The sequence below is a fragment of the Antechinus flavipes genome, chromosome 2, assembly GCF_016432865.1.
Source record: "Antechinus flavipes isolate AdamAnt ecotype Samford, QLD, Australia chromosome 2, AdamAnt_v2, whole genome shotgun sequence".
Lineage (NCBI taxonomy): Eukaryota > Metazoa > Chordata > Mammalia > Dasyuromorphia > Dasyuridae > Antechinus > Antechinus flavipes.
In genome coordinates this window covers 675,745,998-675,767,536 of record NC_067399.1, presented here as the reverse complement: position 1 = coordinate 675,767,536, position 21,539 = coordinate 675,745,998, and the positions used below count along the sequence as shown (strand labels likewise).

General features: G+C 37.5%; 1 protein-coding gene across 3 annotated transcripts in view; it reads right to left on the bottom strand.

Moving 5' to 3' along the window:
- Positions 1-21,539, bottom strand: part of ABRAXAS2 (abraxas 2, BRISC complex subunit) — a 38,047-nt gene that overhangs the window by 2,178 nt on the left and 14,330 nt on the right. For 2 of the 3 annotated variants that reach the window (XM_051982675.1, XM_051982677.1), the window contains exons 5-9: positions 10,614-10,804; positions 5,506-5,625; positions 4,941-5,025; positions 2,978-3,092; positions 1,720-1,791 (exon numbers count right to left, since the gene is read on the bottom strand). In XM_051982675.1, the coding sequence (XP_051838635.1) occupies positions 1,720-1,791; positions 2,978-3,092; positions 4,941-5,025; positions 5,506-5,625; positions 10,614-10,804 (583 nt within the window). The remainder of the gene's footprint in view (positions 1-1,719; positions 1,792-2,977; positions 3,093-4,940; positions 5,026-5,505; positions 5,626-10,613; positions 10,805-21,539) is intronic. The other variant, XM_051982676.1, reaches the window with a different exon arrangement.

The window sequence follows — 21,539 nt, the reverse complement described above, 5'->3', positions numbered from 1 at the left end:
CCTTCATGAGCTGCCTCCTCCCGAAATGGGATGTAGGGACATCAGCCCCAGGACTGCTCCTCATCTGCAGACTGGAGGCCTTCTCACTGCCTGGAGCTCCCTCTCTGCTGGCTCTGCCTCCCAGCATCTCCTTAAAGAGGCCCTTCCCAATCTGCTTAATGCAGGGCTTCCTCTTGGCTGACTGCCTCCGCCCTACTCTAGCAAGATGCTTCCTGCATGTTGTTCCTTCAACCAGACTGTGCACTCCATGAAAGCAGGGATGGACCTTTGCCCTCCTCTGTATCCTCCATGCTGAGCACAGGGCCAGGCACATGGCAGGTCCTTAATAAACACTTGTGGACTCGGTCTGTTACCGACACCCGGGGGTTGCAAATCTGAGACGGAAGAGTGTGCTCTATCTAACCAGAGGGAAGGGCACAGCACATTAAAGAGAGAACCAGAACGCAGAAGGCCCCCGAGTCCGCAGTCTGAACAAGCAATACTCCTACAGCCCCCTACCCTCAACAGCCCCAGGGCAGAATGGCCTGGCAAGTAATTAGCCATGGGGTACAAGGGAATGGTCAAAGGTGTCATCAAGATGAAGACCCTGAAAGAACAGGAAAGTCTGGCGAGAGGGCAGCTTTGGGATAACTACAGAGTCCTGTCCTTGATGTTGTTTTAAATGCTGACCAGCCAGCCACATGGACATTTGAAGAGGCAATAAACTAGGGCTGCTTACACAGATTTAGATTCTATCTGAGTAGAAATGACATTTGACCCATAAGAACAGATAAGATCCCCAGGGAAAAGGATTTCAAGAGGAAAGAGGGCTCGGGCGGGTTGGGGAGGCAGGAGTGAAGTCACAGTAAGGGAGTGGAAGGAGGGTGATGAGCAAAGGGAACTAAGGAGAAGCAGTCAGAGAGGTGGGGGCAGAACCAGGACAGAGCAGTGCCATGAAAGCCAAAGATAGGGAGAGCATTTGGCAATGGGCACAATATCTAAATCTAATTCTTTTACAAGGAGGTTGAGAAATGAGAAGAGCCGATAGATTAGCAGGTAAGAGACCACTGTTCGCTTTGGGGAAAAGTGGTTTCACGAGGGGGCAGGGCTGGAAATCAGATTGCACAAAGGTAAAGGGGGAAGGGAGGAGGGGGGAGTGGCAGAATGAAGGAGGAAAACTGTCCAGGAGGAATCTGGCAGGGAAATCACAGAAAAAAGCAGGGTAATAATATAGGAGGCAAACACTGCAGGCAGTGGGAAAGCGGCCAATGGGCAGAGAGAAATGAAGGAAGACAGGAGGAGGCAGGCTAGAAGGGACAAGCTCCCAGAGGAGATGGGAGGGCAGGGCAGAGTCCCAGCAGTACTCTGTCTTCCCAAGGAGCAGGGCCAGGACTAGAGGAAAGGAGAGATAGAGGGCACAAATCAAAGGAAATGAGGACTCATACAACACAGAAGTTCAACATTTTCAATAAAGAACAAGATGAAAATGTTCTAGGGAGCGTGAGAGGCTGTGGTAACAGCATAAAAAAAAGCCTGGCAAGACTGATGCGAATGGATGCAGACTCGAGCCAGCAGAACCAAGAACACAATGTACACAGTCACTATAATAATGTAAAAAAGTGAATGTAGTGAAATGACCAACAGCCAGGAGGCCCTGAGTGCACATAGGTGGGAGCCCATCCCCCATCCCAAGGTTCCCTCCTGTTCCAGGAGGTCCCGGGCGCTGCTCCTGGCACGTGCCTTTCCCAATGTACTGAGTCTTCATACATGCTTTTTCTTCTTCTTTTTCTTTTCTGTTTATGAAATGATTCTCTGGAAAGGGAAAGAGGAGGGAGACTAAGGATAACTATGATGATGTGAAAAAAGAGAAGAGAGAAGACATCAATAAAAACAGTTTTTAAAAATACAAGAAAGCTTAAAGCAGACCTGAAGAGGACAGATTAAGATTGAACAGCATGAATTTAGGAAAACCAGCCCATTTGGTGACTTCCACCAGCAATGTGGAAAAGACAAAAGGCATGGGCGAGCCTGGTCTGCAGGGAAACAAGGGGGCGAGGGCATCAAACACAGAGTACAAGGCACATTTGGGCTGTGAAGCAGGAAAGTGGAGGGGGGGGGCGGTACTGAGTGAATAGGGAGTGCTGGAGGCTGCAGGAAAGATGAAGAAGGATTTAGGTTCTATCAAGAGAAAGGGGGAGAGAAAAAGCAGGTGATGATGATCAAAGAAGGGAACTGGATGGTTCCAAATTATGGGGTTTATGGGTAAGCCTGAGACAAAAACTTAAGCTTTCTTGAGTATGGCTGAAAGGGAGTACACACAGATCTTGTATGTGGAGGACACTGAGAAATGGGGAGGCCATTCAGGGGAAAGCAACACGTTTAGTGAAGTCCCCAATTGACAATCCTCTCCAGCATTTCCCATAGGTCATACCTTCTACTCCAGATCTAGCCAACTACATGTTGAATTTGGGGGCAATGAAGAGATGACTTGGCCCTGGCAGCAGGAGTTCCCCCCCTCCTTCAGGGTGACCAATAGCCATTTCCCCCAATCTTAAACCTCTCCTCACTCATCCCACTTTCCTAGCCCAGCTTCTCTCAGTTACATCTCCAAGTAGAGTGTAAGCCTGATGATGGTGAGTGAGAACCGTGCTGTCTCCCCCATATCCTCCCTCCTTAGGGCCCTCAACACAGCAGATGTTCCTTGGAGACAAAGAATGAAATCCCAAACCATCTTGAGTGTGTCCTACAGAACTCAAACCTAGACCAATCACTTTGTGTATTAATATTTTGTTTTCATTTATTAGTTTGTTTTCCCCTCATCTAAAAGATTCAAAATAAAGACTCGGAGGAAAGAAAAGATCCTTCCTATCCTTCCCATCCATCCATTGTAGAGGTTTGTCCCTACACTCATTGCTTGACAATGTGCTTTTAAAACTGAAGGGCCACAACAACGCTTTTTTGGTAAGCTCAAGTTAACTCGGGGGAAAAAAAAACTTACTTATTTCTTGCTCCTTTTCATTTTTCCTCTGAGTGATTTGTTTTTTTAATTTGTTCACTTCTGCCTGAAAAGATTCAACCATTCGCTCGCTTTTCTCTACATCTATACACACTGCCTAGGAGGGAAAAGTAAAGCAAGAACAATTAGGCCTCAGACACCAAAGAGCTCCCCGTGAACAGCCTCAACCACAAAGGTGAACACACAGGAACCTTCCGAGGCCCAGGGACAGATGTGGAACATAGCTGCCAAGTGGCACATCATGGAAGTGGTAATACTCTCTTAATTTATTAAATAATGAGCAGATTGATTCTAAGTCACTTGATTAATCAGGTGTATCTTTTTTCCCTTACACAATGAATAGGAAAGAAACAATTATTAAAGGAAACTTCTTAAGGTTAGCCTACCAAGTGTTACACATTAAAATCTCTAAAATTAATAACAAAATGGTTACAAATTTCACTTAATATTCCAAAATGATCAAAATAAATTAGTCAATATTTATGGAAAGTGTAATGTTAAAAAGATGACATAAAACTGGATGAAGAACAATTTGAAATTAGGCTCTATACAACTTCACCCATTAAAAAAATTCAGCATTAAATGTTTAGTGTTCCAGAGTAACCAAATCCCATTTCCCAGCATCCTACTTTGCGAAAAGGACAAGGGCAATCTCAAATTAAGGGCAGAAAGGGATGCACATTTCACTGAAGACTTGGGACAAATTGCTGTTGGCTTCACTATGCCTTCCTCTTACACACAGAGAGAGAATGACACTACGATACAAACACCATGACTTCAGCCCTGTCTCCAGGGAACCATGTGGGAGCGAGGGAAGGGAAGAGGAACTAAGCAATGCTCTAAGCCCCCGGGAGGGCAGGACCACAGGGAGGTGAGTCACTCTCCTAACCAGGATTCTTCTCTGTCTCTCTCTATCCATCTGCTATTATGGAACCTTCCTTTGGTTCTTCTTTTCACAGTGACTCATAACTTTAGCTATAAAGAGTTCAATAAACTTTTGTCCACTTGCTGGAAAATGTCACCACCATTTATAGCTATCCATGGGAAAGGAAGTTTAAATTCCTGACAACCAAATTACAAACAAACTCTCGGGATGCAGCCCACTGGTAAGTGGGAAATCTGCCTTTTACATCCTCGTTGCATTTCTGGTGGCTGCTGAGGAGCTAACAGGAAGCAATGATTCTCCAGCCTCCATCTAAAATGTCACTACTGAGCAGACAGCACCTCAGCTCCAGATTTTATCATTGTTATTCAAAGCATACTCAGGTTGGGGAGAGTAGTAGAATTACAGGGTCACAGAATTAGGACTGGAAGGAACTGCAGAAGCCAGCTAGAGCCAATCTCTTCTGTTTACAGATTAGGAAACTGAGGCTAGAAATAAACTTCTCACACAAGTAAAATTCACTTAGGAATGGGAAAGGAAGATTTTGAAATGTCTATCCAGTAAGCATGACAAATTGACATAAAACTAATTTAACTTCACACAGGATGAGGAGTAGGAGGGGCTTGCTTTTGTTGCTTATATACTGTGACTCTATTATAAGAAGCAAGCATTGAAAGTTAACATGTTGGTATTTTCAAAAATTATTGTTGATTCTACTTTCTCTCTGCCCCCTGGAATTCAAAATAAAAGAGCATTCTTCTACAGCAATGGACTGTTTAAAATTCGAGCTGAAAAATAACTGTTTGGACATGTATACATATATTACATTTAACATATACTTTAACATATTTAACATCTATTGGTCAACCTGCCATCTGGGGAAGGAGGTGGGGGAAGGAAAAGGAAAAATTGGAACAAAAGGTTTTGCAATTGTCAATGCTGAAAAATTACCCATGCATATATCTTGTAAATAAAAAGCTATAATAAAAAAATAAAATAAAATTCAAGCTGAAGTGAAACCAACCACAAAAGTGAACTCATTTTAAAACAATTATGAGTTACCTGAACTTTTTCTTGAAGCGCATTATACACCTGATAAATAGCCCTGATGTCCTTCATTACTCCATCCTTATCGAAAAAGTCAGTACTAGGATAGATGCAAAGGGGAAAAAAAAAAATACTGTTAGTTAGAAAGCTGTTGTGCTAGTGGGATCTTTAACCATCACTGCCAAAGGCAGGGACCTTAAAATGACCATCCAGGCAAAACAATAGAGCTACTGAATCCATTGATAAAGGGGGCGGGGGGGTGAAATGATGGATTTTGGGATAAAAACTGAAAAATATTAAAATCTTCCAATTGTTTTAGAGAACATTCTATTCTATGATCATTCTACCCATCTGCTTTATAGAGTTTTCAAATAATTTTGTTGAAAATAATATGAATGTTGGTAAAGATAAACTATAATTTCAATATGAGATTATTGAAATTGTATAAATCATGGTGAGCCAGAGAACTGTCTTAATTGCTGGTGAAAAAGAATGTTCCTAAATTGTAATGAAACCCGATGTTTATGTCCCATTTCTCAATGAGTTGTGAGGAAAAGCTCTTCCTCTGGCTTTGACTTACCCGTGCTCCTTAATAACTTTGGCGTAACTCTGGGAAGTGTTTGGCACTGAAGAAACTTTGTACTCTTGCTGGCTGGTGTTGCCCAGATTGGGGATAGCAAGTGATACCCTTTGATTATACCTGCAGGGAAATTTTTAAAAGGTGGTTTATTAAAGACTCAGCTTGTTCTCTGAGCTTGAGTTTTGGCAAGCCAAGTTTTATTCTTGGATTATGTGAGAGACTTGAAAGAGAGATCTAAGGGAAGGGTTCCCCACTCATCCACCTTTTCAGGCAATACAATCAGCCTTTTGCTTTTTTCCTTTTCTTAGAGAAATCTTCTAAAAAACAAACAAACAAAACCCAACTCCAATTCCTTCTCATGGCCTAATCTTGGCTCTCAAAGGCCGTGCTAGTAGAAAGTAAGTTCTAGGAAGTTGCACTGTGCTGCAAAGTTTTCAAAGTCTGATCTCCACAACTTAAAACACCTGCCCTACAATGACTGGCCTGAGCATCAAGAAGTAATCGTTACTAAGGGACTCTGTCCTGAGTAATCCATGAAACAAAGTAAAATATAAAACAGTTTTAATCCTGAATAACTCCCCTGAATTATTGCCAATAACAGTGGCATAGTGCTGGAAAAGAAGGCAAAGGGATACTCAAATTACAGTTTTGCAACCACCTACAATGTAGGTGAACATTTTTTTGTGTCATGGAGCCCTTCTCACAGTCGTGTTTTAAAATGCATAAAATAAAATACATAAAATGAAAAAGGAAACCCATTACATTGAAATGAAGTTATCAAAATATTAGTTTATGGGCCCCAGGGTAAAGATACCTGCTCTAAAACCTTAAATTTGTTCTTGGTCCTTTAAACATAAGCTCCTTGTCCACGGATTAGAGAATACACATAGCTACTACAAGAAGAACTAAATCTTATCGATCCTGACATTTTTGCTATAAATGAAACTAGGGGAAAAAAATCTTGAAATTAAGTGAAATGAATTAATTTGATCCTTTGACTTAGTGACCTTATAAGTGAGCATATACCCAAGGAAGTCAATTACAGAAAGGTCCCATCTACACCAAAATATTCAAAGCAACATTTTTGGTAGCAACAAAAAAGTTGGAAAGAATATATAAGTCCCTTGCCTAAGGAATGGCTGAATACACTGTGTATACAAATATAATATAATGTGATTACAAGATAAGAAATGATGAATTGTAAAGAATGCAGAGGTACCCAGAAGGACGTGTTCAAATTGATGCATAAGGAAGAAAGCAGAACCGGGGAGCTGTACCGACAAGGACAACATTAAGGACAACATTAAGGAAGACAACAGGAGCAGACACACAAATGATGCTTTCAGGGGATAATTGACACATTTCTTCTCCTATGAGAAAGTTTTAATTCAGTAGCCATGATTCCCATCCACCCTTCTCTTGATAGAGAAGGGATGAACTCAAGATGTAGAATAAAAATAAAACTACTCACAGGGAATCTTTGGCTTGACTATGAATATTTGTTAAGGACTTTTCCAATGAAGATGGGAGGGATTGAATAAGAGAATAAAGACAGAAAGCGAAAGGGCAGCAAAAAGGGAGGGAGGGCATGAAGGGAGTGAGGAAGAAAGGAAAGAAGGAAGAGATAGAGGATGAGAGGAAAGAAGAAAGGAAAGGAAGGAAGAAATGGAGGGAGGGAGGAAGGAAAAGATGAAGGGAGGGAGGGAGGAAGAGATGGAGGGCATGAAGAAGAAAGAAAGAAGGAAGGGAGGAAAAAAGGGAGGGAGGGAGGAAAAAGGAGAAAGAGAGAGAGAGGAAAGAAGGGAGGAAGGAAGGGAGGGAGGAAGGAGGAAGGAAGAAAAGAATGAAGAAAGGAAGAAAGGAAGAGAGGGAAGAAAGAAGGGAGGAAGGGAGGGAGGGAGGGGGAAGGAAGAAAAGAATGAAGAAAGGAAGAAAGGCAGAGAGGTAGAGAGGAAGGAAAGAAGAAGGGAGGAAAGAAAGGAGAGAGTGAAGGAAGAAGGAAGGAAGGAAGGGAAAGGAAAAAAGAAGGGTCACCAAGGTGTCTTTAAAAAATGCAGAAAAGAGAAGGAAGGCCAGAAAGAAACACAAAGAAGCAAGAAGCTTTGAAAGCTATAGGTTGAATTTATTATATTTAAAAAGAAAAACAAGTTATACATAATAGAGATCTGCAGTTTTATATACAATCCTCTTTTTCTGTTCTACTTTATATATGAAAATGTCCATTTTATTTGATATTCAATTTGAAAATGAAAAAAATTAAGTTGAATTAAAAAAAACTATTAGTTCCAAATATTACATGTTCTGTCAGTTGTTATCACTACATAAGATGATTTTGTTTAACTGTTTTTAAGAGAAGGTACTATGTGGTTAGAACTGGAAAGTGATTGTTATGTTCAAAAGTAATTCAGTAAAATACATACATATTTTTAAGATAAATGAAAGCTGAAGTTACAGATCATAGGTTCTCTTTGGATAAAGAAATAAGAAAGGGGTCAAATTTAGTGTAATATATATCACAAATAAATTATATTCAACATTTCACTGGACACTTAGTATGTAAAATCAGTATGAGCAAAAAGATCATCACAAAAAAAATGGCATCTTATGAACCAACATCTATTGTTGAGAATTAGGAGGCAAAGAAATTCTGTGAAGAGCCCAAAAAGACTCTTCAAAATCACTTAAATTCTTGGTAAATTCAAAGCAAAGAGTAGGAAGCAAAGTATAGGGTACGATGGCCAAAAAGTATTAGGAAATGAAAGGGGTCAATACAGATAATATAGGAACCTTGCATTAAAGATCAAAAATGTTCTCTTCAAAAAAAAAAAAGAACTAGATGATATTGGACCTGGTAAACACCAAATAATTGCACAAAAAAAAGCAAAGTAACATATTAACAAACAGGAAATGACTGAATAACAATAAGTCATTTCCAGATTAGTTTTCTGTATACAGCTGGACAGCTATTTGTTGGAGGAAAGACTAAAATCAATACCAAATTAGAAAAATTAAAATGAGCTGAAAGAATACAATTAAGGGAATCCTAACCTGACATTTTAAAGAGCTGCTGATACTGCCAAATGGGAAATGGATAAAAGACAGTGACAAACTATCATCATTTCCTAAAGTGATATAAATTGCAAAATAAAAGGGATCATGCACAAATTATGTTAGCCAAAGAGAACAGCTCAGACCACAGATGCATTTATTTAACATTATGATGGGATATTTTGAACAATATGATTTCATAAGACTGAAAAGAAGAAGAAAAATAAAGTTTGCAGAAATTTTGGCAAAGGATCCGACAAAACTGGATCATGTCAAGGACATTTCAGTGAGAGATGACATTGCCTATAGAACAGTCCTAGAGCTACCCTAGTTGCTGACAACAGCGACAGAAAGACACAAAGTCCTAGGAACTCGTGAGACTTCCCACCCTGTGATCCCCATAGTGAGATCTATCATTTCAAAGAGTACTCATATGCGGAAAAACCAGTAGAAGAAGAATGTTTATTGTCCAATGATATAGCTGGACAGACACAGTATAGAGATGGGTTCTATATCTCTATCATTATCTGTTTACTCATAAACGATGAATGGACCTAGAAATGAAGGGGCTGCTTTGGGAAACTATACAGGGTTTTAAATAAACTTGAAATGGAGTATTTTGGACATCAGCATTTTTCCAGTGATGCTATATAGCTGGGAGTAAAGTTAACAATAGTCACCCAAGAATGTAGAGTTGTGGGTCACTCAAAAGGCAGTGAAGAAAGACACTGTATATACATAAGTGTTCTGAATCCTATTATCAAGGAAGAACTGAGCTATAGTAGCTATCATTAGAGAGAAATATGATTTAAAAGGAGAAGGGCCAGTCTTGATAATGGAAGGAAGGGAGATTAACAAAGATGTTCGCAGTCTACTTGGGTTTCTCTCACAGAGGATTTGACAAGGATAAAGGAGATGCACAAGATGAAGAAAATAGAAACAATACAGTTTTATAACTGTAAAGAGTAACCTAGCTAATGATAATGAGATCACAAATGAATTAAAGGTAAATCAGATATGAATTGTAAGCTCCTTGCAGGTGAAAACTATATATTTTCTCTGTAACACCACAACAATCAGAAAAATGCTCAATGTACAATGTTAAATGAAGGCTTCATCTAGCTGATATACTCTTACAAATAGCTATTTGATAATAACAACTGTTATTGAGAGACTACATTAAAGCTTACAAAGTTCTTTATAAATATTATTTCATTTCAATATAACCATTTCACTGGACAATGTAGATTTATTTTATCACACGTAGATTTCCTGAGGACAGAGAAATCTTGTGATTGTTTCGCTCAATGGCAAAACTGCCTTATTATATTTAGTGAAGGCAAAAATAAGATTTAAGTCCTCTTAAATGGATGGAGATTATTCTGGATTCTCTAGAGCTATACCATCAGAGTCCAATCCTTACTAGATTTTCCACTAAGCTGAAAGAGACTGGTGTGTCACCTGAAAACCAGCAAATCTGGATAGGCTCATTATTAGGGCAGCCACAGAGTGATGACAGTAGCTCTTAAATGAATCTGCAAAATTGTCAGAGAGGTGGAGGAAATACTAAAACAACTGGTTTTCTGTACAGGAAGAAATATCAATACCAGTGAAATCAGAGATCCTTAAAATATTAAAGTAGTTTTGCTTTAACAAGTTAATCAGGTAAAACCCTATCATAAAGTAGATCCACTTTGGAATACTGTTTCCTAAATCCATGCTTTCAATTGCTAACCAGATTATTATAACAAGAGTCAATCACAGCAATAAGATATATTCTTACTAATGGTAATACAACAGACATGATTTCTACCTGTTTTTAAAAATAATTGTTTTTTCAAAATCTGAACTTGACAGTAAAAAAAAAAATCTAATGTTTAATCGCCCAAATTTTCACAATTTGTCACAGGAACAATATCAACCTATTTAAATATTAGAATGTCTAAAATAATCAAAGCTTTTCTTGAATTTTATGCTTTAAAAGGAACAACAGTACACAATCTCACAATGAATGTCAACATGAGGCAAAATTAACTGGGAGGAAAAATCTTCCTCTTTACCTTCGATTTGGTCTAAAAAGTACGTATTCTAAAGCATGAGTGGAATTATTTGCAGTGGAGATGAAGCTGATGAGGAGGAAGACTAGATCAGGTGCTCCAAGAATGTGTGTCAGCTGTTTATGGAGGATCTGTTCTCTGTAGGACATCTGCTGCTGCGTGTTCCTCCTGAATCGGTACCACCCGATAACGTTCTGCAAGAGTAACACACAAAAGGAAAACAAAGTAAGAAAAAAAAAATGAGATTATTGAGTATCAGTTGTCCCTAAACAAAAGATCATTGAATAAGGGAAGGAAACCTTCCTGGCAACTTTAAAATTAATCTGAATTAAAGATATGGCTGATAATGATTTTTACATTGTGAATGTTTTGAAGATATTTTTGTACAAAAACAAATTTTAAAGCTAAATGTACTTTAAAGTAAATGTCCTCTTAAAATAAGCAGCTAAACTCATATAATATTTTGACACTTTTTTGCTTTAATTTTTAATTTTTTGTAATAGTTTTTTTTTTCAAAATACAAAGAGAATTTCAACATTCACCCTTGTTTTTTTTTAAAACCTTGTGTTCCAAATTCTTCTCTCTCCCTCCCTACCTCCTGTCTCTCTAGGCAGCAAGTAATCCAAGATAAGTTAAACATGTGCAATTCTTCTAAACATATTTCTACATTTATCATGTTACAAAGAAAAATCTATTCTGATACTTTCATACAGAGGATAAAAAAACCTAATATTTACAATTTTTTAAAGGAGAGTTAGGTTAAAACTAATAACATTGCACAGACCTCATTTAATATCAATTATATAACCAATATGCTGGAGGCACATTGGTTTGTTTCCTCACTATTGAATTATTATTGGGCAAAGCCTACAAATCATTCCATTAAGAAACAGTCAAAACATTTTCCAATATTCTTCTATAAGATTTTCCCTATAAGATGAGCTTTATGGCAATCCATCTTCCCTCTTCATTGCTCCTTTATAATGGGCAACAGAAAGAAAATACAAGTCTTAAAAAAATTACCCATGAATACTAAAAAAATGGAATAAAAAAATTGATTTCTTATGATCTGTGTTTTCTTTCAGGACTAAAATTTGCTGATTTGAATTATAATAAGCCAATAACATCAAGCAGATTAATTAAAGAAAGTCAAGGCATCAAATTAACTTACTTTTTTGTCATTTAAATTTAAGTCTTTTTCTGTTAGAAGGGATATATAGACAGAGGGCACAGGTATAAATTGAATGTGAAGGGATGATATCTAAAAAATTAAATTAAAGGATGAGAGAGAAATATACTAGGAGAAAGGAAAAGGAATAGATAGAATGGGATTAATTATCTCAAATTTTAAAAGGCAAGAAAAACCGTTTATAGTGGAGGGGAAGAGAGGAGAGAGGTAAGAGACAGTGAGTGAACCTTACTCTCTCATCCAAATTGGCTCAAAGAAGAAATAACGTACAGAATCAATAGGTATAGAAATCTATCTTACCCTACCGGAAGTTGGAGGGGAAGGGGACAAGGGGGACGGGGAGAGGAGTAATGGAAGGGAGGACACTTGAGGAGGAACTGGATGAAAGGAGAGAGAGTAGAATAAAATGAGGGGGGAAATACAATTAACAAATTTCTGAACAAAATTTCTGAAGCAAGTTTCTCTGATAAAGGCCTCATTTCTCTAATAGATAAAGAACTGAGTCAAATCCATAAAAAACCCAATTAATAAATTTTCAAAAGACATGAATAGTTTTCAGATGAAGTAATCAAAGCTATTGATTTTTTAAAATGCTTTAACTCAATTTTAATTGGAGAAATGCAAATTATAATAACTCTGAAGTATTATCTCATATCTATTAGATTTGACAAATGGGACAGAAAAGGAAAATAAATGTTGAAGGGCATATAGAAAAAATGAGACATTAATGAACTATTGGTGGAATTGTACAATAATTCAACCATCCTTTAGTGCACTTGGAATTATGCCCAAAGGGCTATAAAGTCATGCATACCCTTTGACCTTGCAATACTACTACTAGGTCTATATCCCAAAAGAGATTCAAAGCAAAAAGGGAAAAGACCTATACACACATTTATAGCAGCTCTTTTTTGAGGATAAAGAATTGAAAATTGAGGGGATGTTCATCAATTGGGGAATGGCTGAATAAATTAGTATGTGATAATGATAGAATACTATTGTGCTATAAGAAAGTATGAGTAGCTTTTTGTAATGGCAAAGAATTGGAAATTGAATGGATGCCCCTCAATTGGGGAAACAGCTGAATAAGTTATGGTATATGAATGTACTGGAATATTATTGTTCTGTAAAAAATGATGAGCAGGCTGATGTCAGAAAAGCCTGGAAAATTTTATATGAACTGATGCTGAATGAAGTGAACAGTACCAGCAGAACACAGTAAGATCATGTAATGATCAACAAGGAAAGACTAAACTCTTCTCAGCAATACAATGATTCAAGACAATTCCAATAGGCTTGTGATGGAAAATGTTTCCCACATCCAGAGACTGTGGAGACTGAAGGTGAACAGAAGCATAGTATTTTCACTGTTTTGTTGTCATTTGTTTTTATTTTTCTTTCTCATGACTTTTTCCCTTTTACTTTGACAAATATGGAAATATCTTTAAAAGGATTATACATGCATAACTTATATCAGGTTGCTTGATATATTGGGGAGAGGGAAGGTTGGAGTGGGAAAGGAGAAAAAATTTGGAACACAATTCTTATGATATCAAAAACTATCACTACATGTATTTGGAAAAATAAAATACTATGGAGGAAAAAAAAAAAAGAAAGAAAGAAAGGATGAGCAGGATGTTCTCAGAAAAACCTGCAAATACTTCCATGAGATGATGCAAAGTGAAATGTACTATATACAAAGTAACAGCAATACTGTAAGATGATCAGCTATGAATAACTTAGCTATTCTCAGCAATACAATGATCCAACACAGCTCTGAAGGACTTATGGTGAAAAATGCTCTCCATCCCCAGGGAGAAAACTGATGGTGTCAGAACATGTTAAGGAACGGGTCAATTATCCGAGAGCCTCCACAGCTGGGGTTCAGAATATCTTGAAGGAGTTACAAAGCAGCCTTTGCTGACACAGGTGTTGCAAATTGGGAACAAGATAAATTGGAGGCAGAAGGAAGAGGAGAGAGGTCAGACTACGTAACGGCCTCTCAGTCAGAGAGGTCAGAGAATAGCAACTGCCTCTCAGTCTCCTTGTATCATCCTCTCACAAGAGGAGATCCATTCTGGTTTGGATCTCCAGCAACCACTGTCAAGTGGCTCCTGTGTATTTCAGCAGCTCTCCCGTGTCTTTTAACATATGGCACCTGAATGTGGGGTAGAAGATAAGAATTACAAGAAGAACCAGAGCTGTTCGTAAGAGGGATCCTTCCAGAGTTAAGGAAGAAGAGCCCTGGTAAGACATTTTTAGTCGGGGTAATTAAATGGGCCAATATACATTAAAGGGCCAAGCCAGGAGACTGATGAGAGACTTAAATGCCTGTACTAACTACGCTCCTCTTCTCCTCCATGTTTGCCTCCATGATATTTCACAAGATCAATACCTGTTACAACCATCCAGAGGTGAGAGTGCTGCTTGCATTCCTCAGTGTACGGATCATGATGTGGGAGGAAAATAACAGCAAAAAAAAAAAAAACAAAAAACGGGGAATTGTTAAGGGACAGGTCAATTCTCCAAGAGCCTAGCAAGGCAGCCTTTGCTGACACAGGTGTTGCAGATTGGGAACAAGATAAATTGGAGGCAGAAGGGAAAAGGAAAGAGGTCAGACCATGTAACGGCCCCTCAGTCAGAGAGGTCAGAGAACAGCAGCTGCTTCTCAGTCTCCTTGTACCCTCTCATGAGAGGAGATCCATTCTGGTTTGGATCTCCGGCAGCCACTGTCAGATGGCTCCCGTGTATTCCAGCAGCTCTCCCGTGTATTCCAACGTGAACACAGATTAAGGCATACTTCTTTACATTTTATTTTTCTTGAGGGATTTTTATTTTCATCTATGTTTTCTTTCACAACATGACAATTATGGAAATATTTTGCAAGACTATACATGTACTATATTGAGCTACTAGCCTTCTCAATGAGGTGGGTTCAGAAGGGAGAGAATATGAAGGTCAAAAGTTTTAAAAGCAAATATTGTTTTTACATATAACTAGGGAAAAATAAAATACTAAATAAGTGAATATTTTAAAAAATATCTGAAATTGTCACCTTGCTTTTATCCCTTAAAAAATTTTAAGTCTTTTTAGACCTATCAGCTATTGGTAGGAGGGGAAAAAAATTACTAAAAAAAATTTAGGATGGTAAAAATGAAAAATAATTATGTGAAACACAATGCATTGCTTTTCCTGAAATCTCACTTCTTATGAAATTCCCTAGGTAAGCTTTCATAACTAAGGAAGTCATGTGATAACTTCCTATCTTGATGACATATCTCAGGCCGGAAGTTTACACTTTCTACAAAATCAGTAAGAAGAGAATGACTCAGCCCAACATAGTTTGTGAACAAAAGTGTAGTTCACAATTTTAGGCCACTTCGGACTATTAAGGGATTCAGGAATCTCTAAGAAAGCAAGTCTATCATCTATAACCTGAGTATATTTAGTCATATTTCTATTTTTCAAAATATGTAAATGTTGCTGTATTATATTCATTTAAATGTGTTATACAGAATCCACAGTGGCTTTTTGTCTATTTATTTTCTCAAAGATCCAAGTAATACTACTATTGTGTGGGGAGTGGGTAGACATTTGACATCTGAAAAGGATGTTTCAGAATCTTATATCATATACCATAATAAGTTCTAAAATTGCTGGATAAGTTATAAAAGGGCAAAGTATTTTTAAACAATTAGAACAGAATGGAAAAAGGTACTGAGTGGGAAGAATTTATAACCAGAAAAAGGAAAGAGGAAAATTCAAAAGATAAAAGCAGACAATTTTCACCATATACAATTTTTAAAAATTTTTTGTACAGAAAAAACCATACAGCTAGAATAAGATAAGCTAACAAAAGAGACCCTTACACAAAAGTCTGACATTTAAAACACAGAGAATTAATACAAATTAATAAGACTAAAAGACTTTTTCCAACAGATAAAGGGCCAGTTTTCAGAGAAATGCTATCTGTTCTCAAACATGTAAACAATGCTGTGAATCAGTCTGAAAAATGCAAATTTAAACAATTCTGAGCTCTCAACCTTCACACCCATTAAACTGGCAAAGGAAGAAACCCCAACTGAAAGTAGCTGGTGCTGCCAATGATAAGAAATTGGAATCCTAGAAGTCACGGCACTCAGCAGTTGCTAGAACCAACAGACCCAGAAATGCCTCCTGCTGAGCCTGGCTCAGTGACAGAAGGTGGGTGCTGGTCTCCTCAAACAGCGTGATAACCGGCCTCCTTGACCCACTGGACTCCCCTTGTTCCCATCCACCTTTCAGGCAGTTGCTGGACTGAGGCTTCTAAAGCCAGGTCTCCCCTAGCACTTGCTGTCTCTGGAACACTCAGTATCCTTCACCATCCAGCTGTGCGCTACATTTCCAGGCCCTTCACATACCACATCCCTTCACACTGTCTACACTGCGGCCTTGCCCACTGCTCCCTCTACAGAATGTTCGACTCCCTCTGACCTGGGGTGTGCACCCCACCTGCGTTCTCCCTCACTGCCACTTTTTTGAATCCTTAGCTTCCTTCAAAGCTTAGCTTTAGGAGGCCTCCCCCACCCAGGAAGGAGAGCTTCCCCCCAATTCTCTTGAGTTGCTTCATATTAACTTTTTGTGAGAAGGCTGAATCCCTCAATGGACCATCAGTTTCCTAAGGTCAAGTCTTCACCTTTTGGATCTGCCCCAGGTCTAGCACACAACTGGTCATGAGGGACTTAATCCTGCTGGAATGAAGACTGACACTTCCTAGTGGTGGTTCTTTCAAAAACAATGATGTTTTGCTCTAAGTCTAACATATGAATTAAGGAGAATTACACTTGAGGTTATTTGTATTTTCCTTCCTGGAAGAACAGGAGAGAAAAGCAAAGGCCACACTAACTAGAAGATTATAGAATTCAAAGCTGAAAGAAACCTTAAAGACCATCTTGTCTCTTGTCAAGGTCATGTAGATGTCAAAAAGAAGAGGAGCCAGTCAACAAGCATTTGCTGACCCCAAGCCGGGGACTGTGCCAAAACCAATCGGGCAGCTCCTGCCCCCAGGGAGCTTCCACACAGAATGCACCCAACACACCCAAGTGTCGGGTCATGTCCAGGGAAGTGGGAGCAACTGGAGGGAGACCAAGGGGCTGCTCCTCGAGAACTTTGCTCTCAAGCAACCGTCGCCAACTCTGAAAGATGCTGGGGCCTCTACGTGGCAGAGGGGAGAAGCAAAGGCCACAGAGGACCATCTATACAAAGGCCAAGAGACAGAGAGATATAATGGTCTGCAGCAGCTCTAGCCAGGCTGCTAGAGACAGAAGTAGATCCTGGAGGTAACAGAAAGTCTAAATGAGCTGGAAAGTGGCAGGGTCAAAATGGCGTTTTAGGACTATCCCTCTGACAGCCAAAACACAAAAAATGGATTGGCAAGGGAAGAGACTACAAATCCAGTTAGCATGTTCATGTAATAGTTCAGGGAAGACATAATTAGGGACATGGTCATCTAAGGAGAAAGAAAACAGATCTGAAAGATGTGGAGACAGACTGATTAGGTGTGGGGGATGATGTGGAGGGAGGAAGAGTCTGGGACCTTTTTTGATATCCCTATCAGAATCAAGCAAGCAGGAAGAGAGACAGATGCTGAATTGAAGATGCTAAAAGGGCAGCCAGTAACTCAGTAAATATCAAAACTATCTGGTACTGGCTAAGAAATAAGAGTGGTAGATCAGTGAAATATATTAACTATTAACAAAACTCAGTAGTAAATAATCATAGTAATTTATTGTTCAATAAATCCAAAGATCCCAATTTTGAAAACCAAAATTGCTAGGAAACCAGTATGGTAGAAATTAGGTATAGACCAACATCTCATACTGTACACCAAGATATAATCAAAATGAGTATATGACAAACAAAGGATGATACAATAAGCAAATCAGAAGAACAAGGAATAGTTTAGCTGTCAGATCTATGGAGAAGGGAAGAATTTTTGATCAAATACAGAACTAGATATAAAATGAACAATTTTGATCATATTAAATTAAAATAAATGCAACCAAGATTAGAAGGAAAGCAGAAAGTCAGAAAACAATTCTTACAGAAAGTATCTTTGATAAAGGTCTTATTTCTCAAACATGTAGAAAACTGAGTCAAATTTATAATACATATCATCCTCTGATAAGTGGTTAAAGGATATGAACAGGCAGTTTTCAGATGATAAAATCAAAGCTATCTATACTTCTATGAAAAAAAAGTCTAAGTCACTAATGATTAGATAAATATAAATTAAAACAACTCTGAGATACCACCTCATACCTATCAGATTGGTTATTATGACAGAAAAGGGGAAAAAAATGTTGGAAGAGATACAGAAAATTGACACTATTGCATAATTGAGGGAGTTGGGAATGATTCAATCTTTCTGGAGAGAAATTTGGAACTCTGCCCAAAGTGGTATAAAGCTGAAAAAAAAAAAAAGAGTAAAGTACCTATTTGCACAAAATATTTATAACAGAGGTGGCAAAGAATTGAAAGTTAAGGATATGCCATCAACTGGAGAATGGCCGAATAAGTTGTGGTATATGAAGGTAATGGAATATTATTGCTCTATAAAATATGAGCAGGATGATTTCAGAAAAACCTTAAAGGACTTAGATGAACTGATGCAAAATGAGGTAAGCAGAAAAACCAGGAGAACATTGTAAACGGTAAGAGCAACACTACATGATGAGCAACTCTGAATGATTTAACCATTCTTAGTAATACAATGATCCGAAACAATTCCAAAGAATTCATGATAAAAAAAATGCTATCTGCCTCAAGAGAAAAAAATGGAGAAATCTAAATGCAGTTCAAAGCATATTATTTTTTATTTTCCATATTTTTTTCATGTTTTTCCCATTTTGGGTTTGTGTCTTCTTTGAAAAGATGACTATAGAAAAAAATTGAGGGGAAAAAAAGTCTGAGATGATGGAGGGTGTCCCAAGGGAGTTGCTGCATGACTGACAAGAGAGATATACAGGAGAGATGTCATTATAGTAGGGATGACAAAGCTTGGCAAGACACGGGATTTGTGGAATAATTGAGTCGAGTCAAGAGTAACACTAAAGTTTTGGCCGGGTTAATTTGGAAGGATAATGGTGCTGTCAACATTAACAAGGAAGAAAACAGAACAGAAAAGAAGGTGTTGGAGAAATATAAAGAGTTCTGTTTTAGATATGCTGAATTTGAGATGCCTGTGGAACATCCACTTTGAAAATTCCAAGGAACAGTTGGTGATCCAAGATTGTAGCACAGGAGAGAAATTAGAATTGGATGGATATGGTCGGTGGCAGAGAATCGGCCTCACAAGTAACATGTCACGGATTCAAGTTCTGCCTGAAATATACTGACTGCATAATACTGGGAAAATCACTTAATCTCTCTGTGCTCAGAGCAATAAGGACAATCAGTTGCAAAAAGAAAAAAGGAAAAAAAGAGAAAAGAAAAGGAAGAACTGTCCCTCAGTTAGCTTCCTCATCAGGGAATTCCCTTTAACACTGCAATCACATGCCCAGTCCCAATCCCTAACTATGCAGGAACTGCTTGGTAACTTAATTAGTACAGGACTAAATCTGTAAGTAATTTTAGACAGTATGATGACTTTTTTTTTCAGGAACACTGTTTATTATACATGTTATAATGTCTCTTTTAAATGTGAAATAATTTTTTTTTTAATTTTGGAAAGCAGATGACTGCAAAAAATAAAGGAATGTGAGGCAATTGTTCTTCTAGAAAGTGGCTGTAAGAAAAAGACTGCAGAGTCAGCTAAGGTAAGATTCTGTCTCCCTACCTTTTCATTTCTGGGCTATTTAATTATTTGTTTGAATTTTTACTTAGTTTTGAGTTCCAAATTCTACCCCTTATTTCCTCTCTCCCTCTTCCCTGAGATGATGAGTAATCAGATATAGGTTATACTTGTGTGATTATGTGAAACAGTTCCACATTAGCCATTTTGTACAAGAAAATTCAAATAAAAGAAAAAAATGAAAGAAAGGGAAAAATAATATGCTTCTATTTGTACTTGGTTAATATCAGTTCTTTCTCTGAATGCAAATGGCATGCTTCATTTCTTCTTTGGGATATCTTGGATCATTGTATTGCTGAAAATAGCAAAGTTCTTCAAAGTTCTTCATTGAATAATATTGCTGTTATTGTGTCCAATGTTCTCCTGGTTCTGCTCATTTCACAATGCAGAAGTTCAGCTAAGAATTTCCAGGTTTTTCTACAATCCACTCTACTTGTCATTTTTTATACAGCACAATAATATTCCATTACTGTCATATATCACAGCTTATTTAGTCATTCCCCAAGTGATGGGCATCCCTTTGATTTCCAATGCTTAACCATATCGTGATTCTTATTATATTGTTGCAGTTTAATTGAAGCTTCAGTTATTTAAATGCTCCTTCATCCCAATAAAAATTGCTTTGTAATTGTATTTATACAAATCTTGAGTCTCAGCAGCAGGTCTCCCACATATTTAATTTATTTCAAAGTTATTTTAAAAGGGGTTTATCCATCAATTTCTCTTGGTTTTTGTTATAGCTCTAGAGAAACATTTTTGTTTTTGTTTTGCAATCCAACCATTTTGGACAGCAATTTGGAACTATGCCCAAAGGGCTATAAAACTGTGCATACCCTTTGATCCAGAAGTCTCATTACTAGATCCCAAAGAGGTCATAAGAAAGGATCAATTATGATAGACTTGGTTCTTTTCAACAATAAGGTGATTTAAAGCAATTCCGCTTTTTTTTGTTTGTTTTTCTTTTTTTCTTTCTCATGGTGTTTTCCCTTTTGGTCTGATTCTTTTTGCACAACATGACAAATACAGAAATAACGTTTTAAAAAACTGAATATATTTTACCTACATATATTGGATAGTTTGCTGTGTTGGGGAGGGGAGAAATAAGGAAGAGTGGGAAAAAATTTGGAACACCAAATGTTGAAAACTATCTTTACATATATTTGGAAAAAATAAAATATTATTGAAAATTTAAAAAAAGAAAAAGGAAAAAAAGGAGTTAAAAATTATGGTCCCTAAGTTTACTTCAATTCTAAATTAATGTTAATAAAATGGATAAAAAGCAAAAATGGATTTAGCTTCTTACCTAAAGCTACTAATCTCAATTAGTGTGCTAGTTTTGTGGGACCTTCTGAGTAAACAATCACTCCATTTGGCAAACAGTGAATAATTTTACTTTTTCTTTGATGGTATTAATGTCTTTATTATTTTCCCCACTAACATTTCTAGAAAAATGTTAACACTGTTTTATTCCTGTTATTTATTGGAAAAGTTTCTAGTGAATTTTTTTAAATAATAAGTAATGTAAGCTTTTGATTTCAAATGTGTACTTTTTCTCATGTTTAAAAAATGGTCTTTCTTATGTCTACAGATTTTTATCATAAATATTATATTTTGCCAAAAGCTTTTTCTGCATTTGTTAACATGTGGTCTTGGTGGGTTTTGTTTTCATGTGATTATACTATCTTCCTAATGTTGAACCAACCTTGACATAAATCCAACTTAGTTATAGTGAATAAATTTGTAGACATGTTGGTATAATCTTTTTGTTAGTACTGAAAAACTTTTTGCAAGAATTGTTAATGATATTGATCTCCAATTCTTTCTCTGATAATCCCTCCACAGTTTAGATACATATTTGTCTCACAAAGGGGATGCTTTCATACTCGACCACAAAGAATAATTAGCAAAG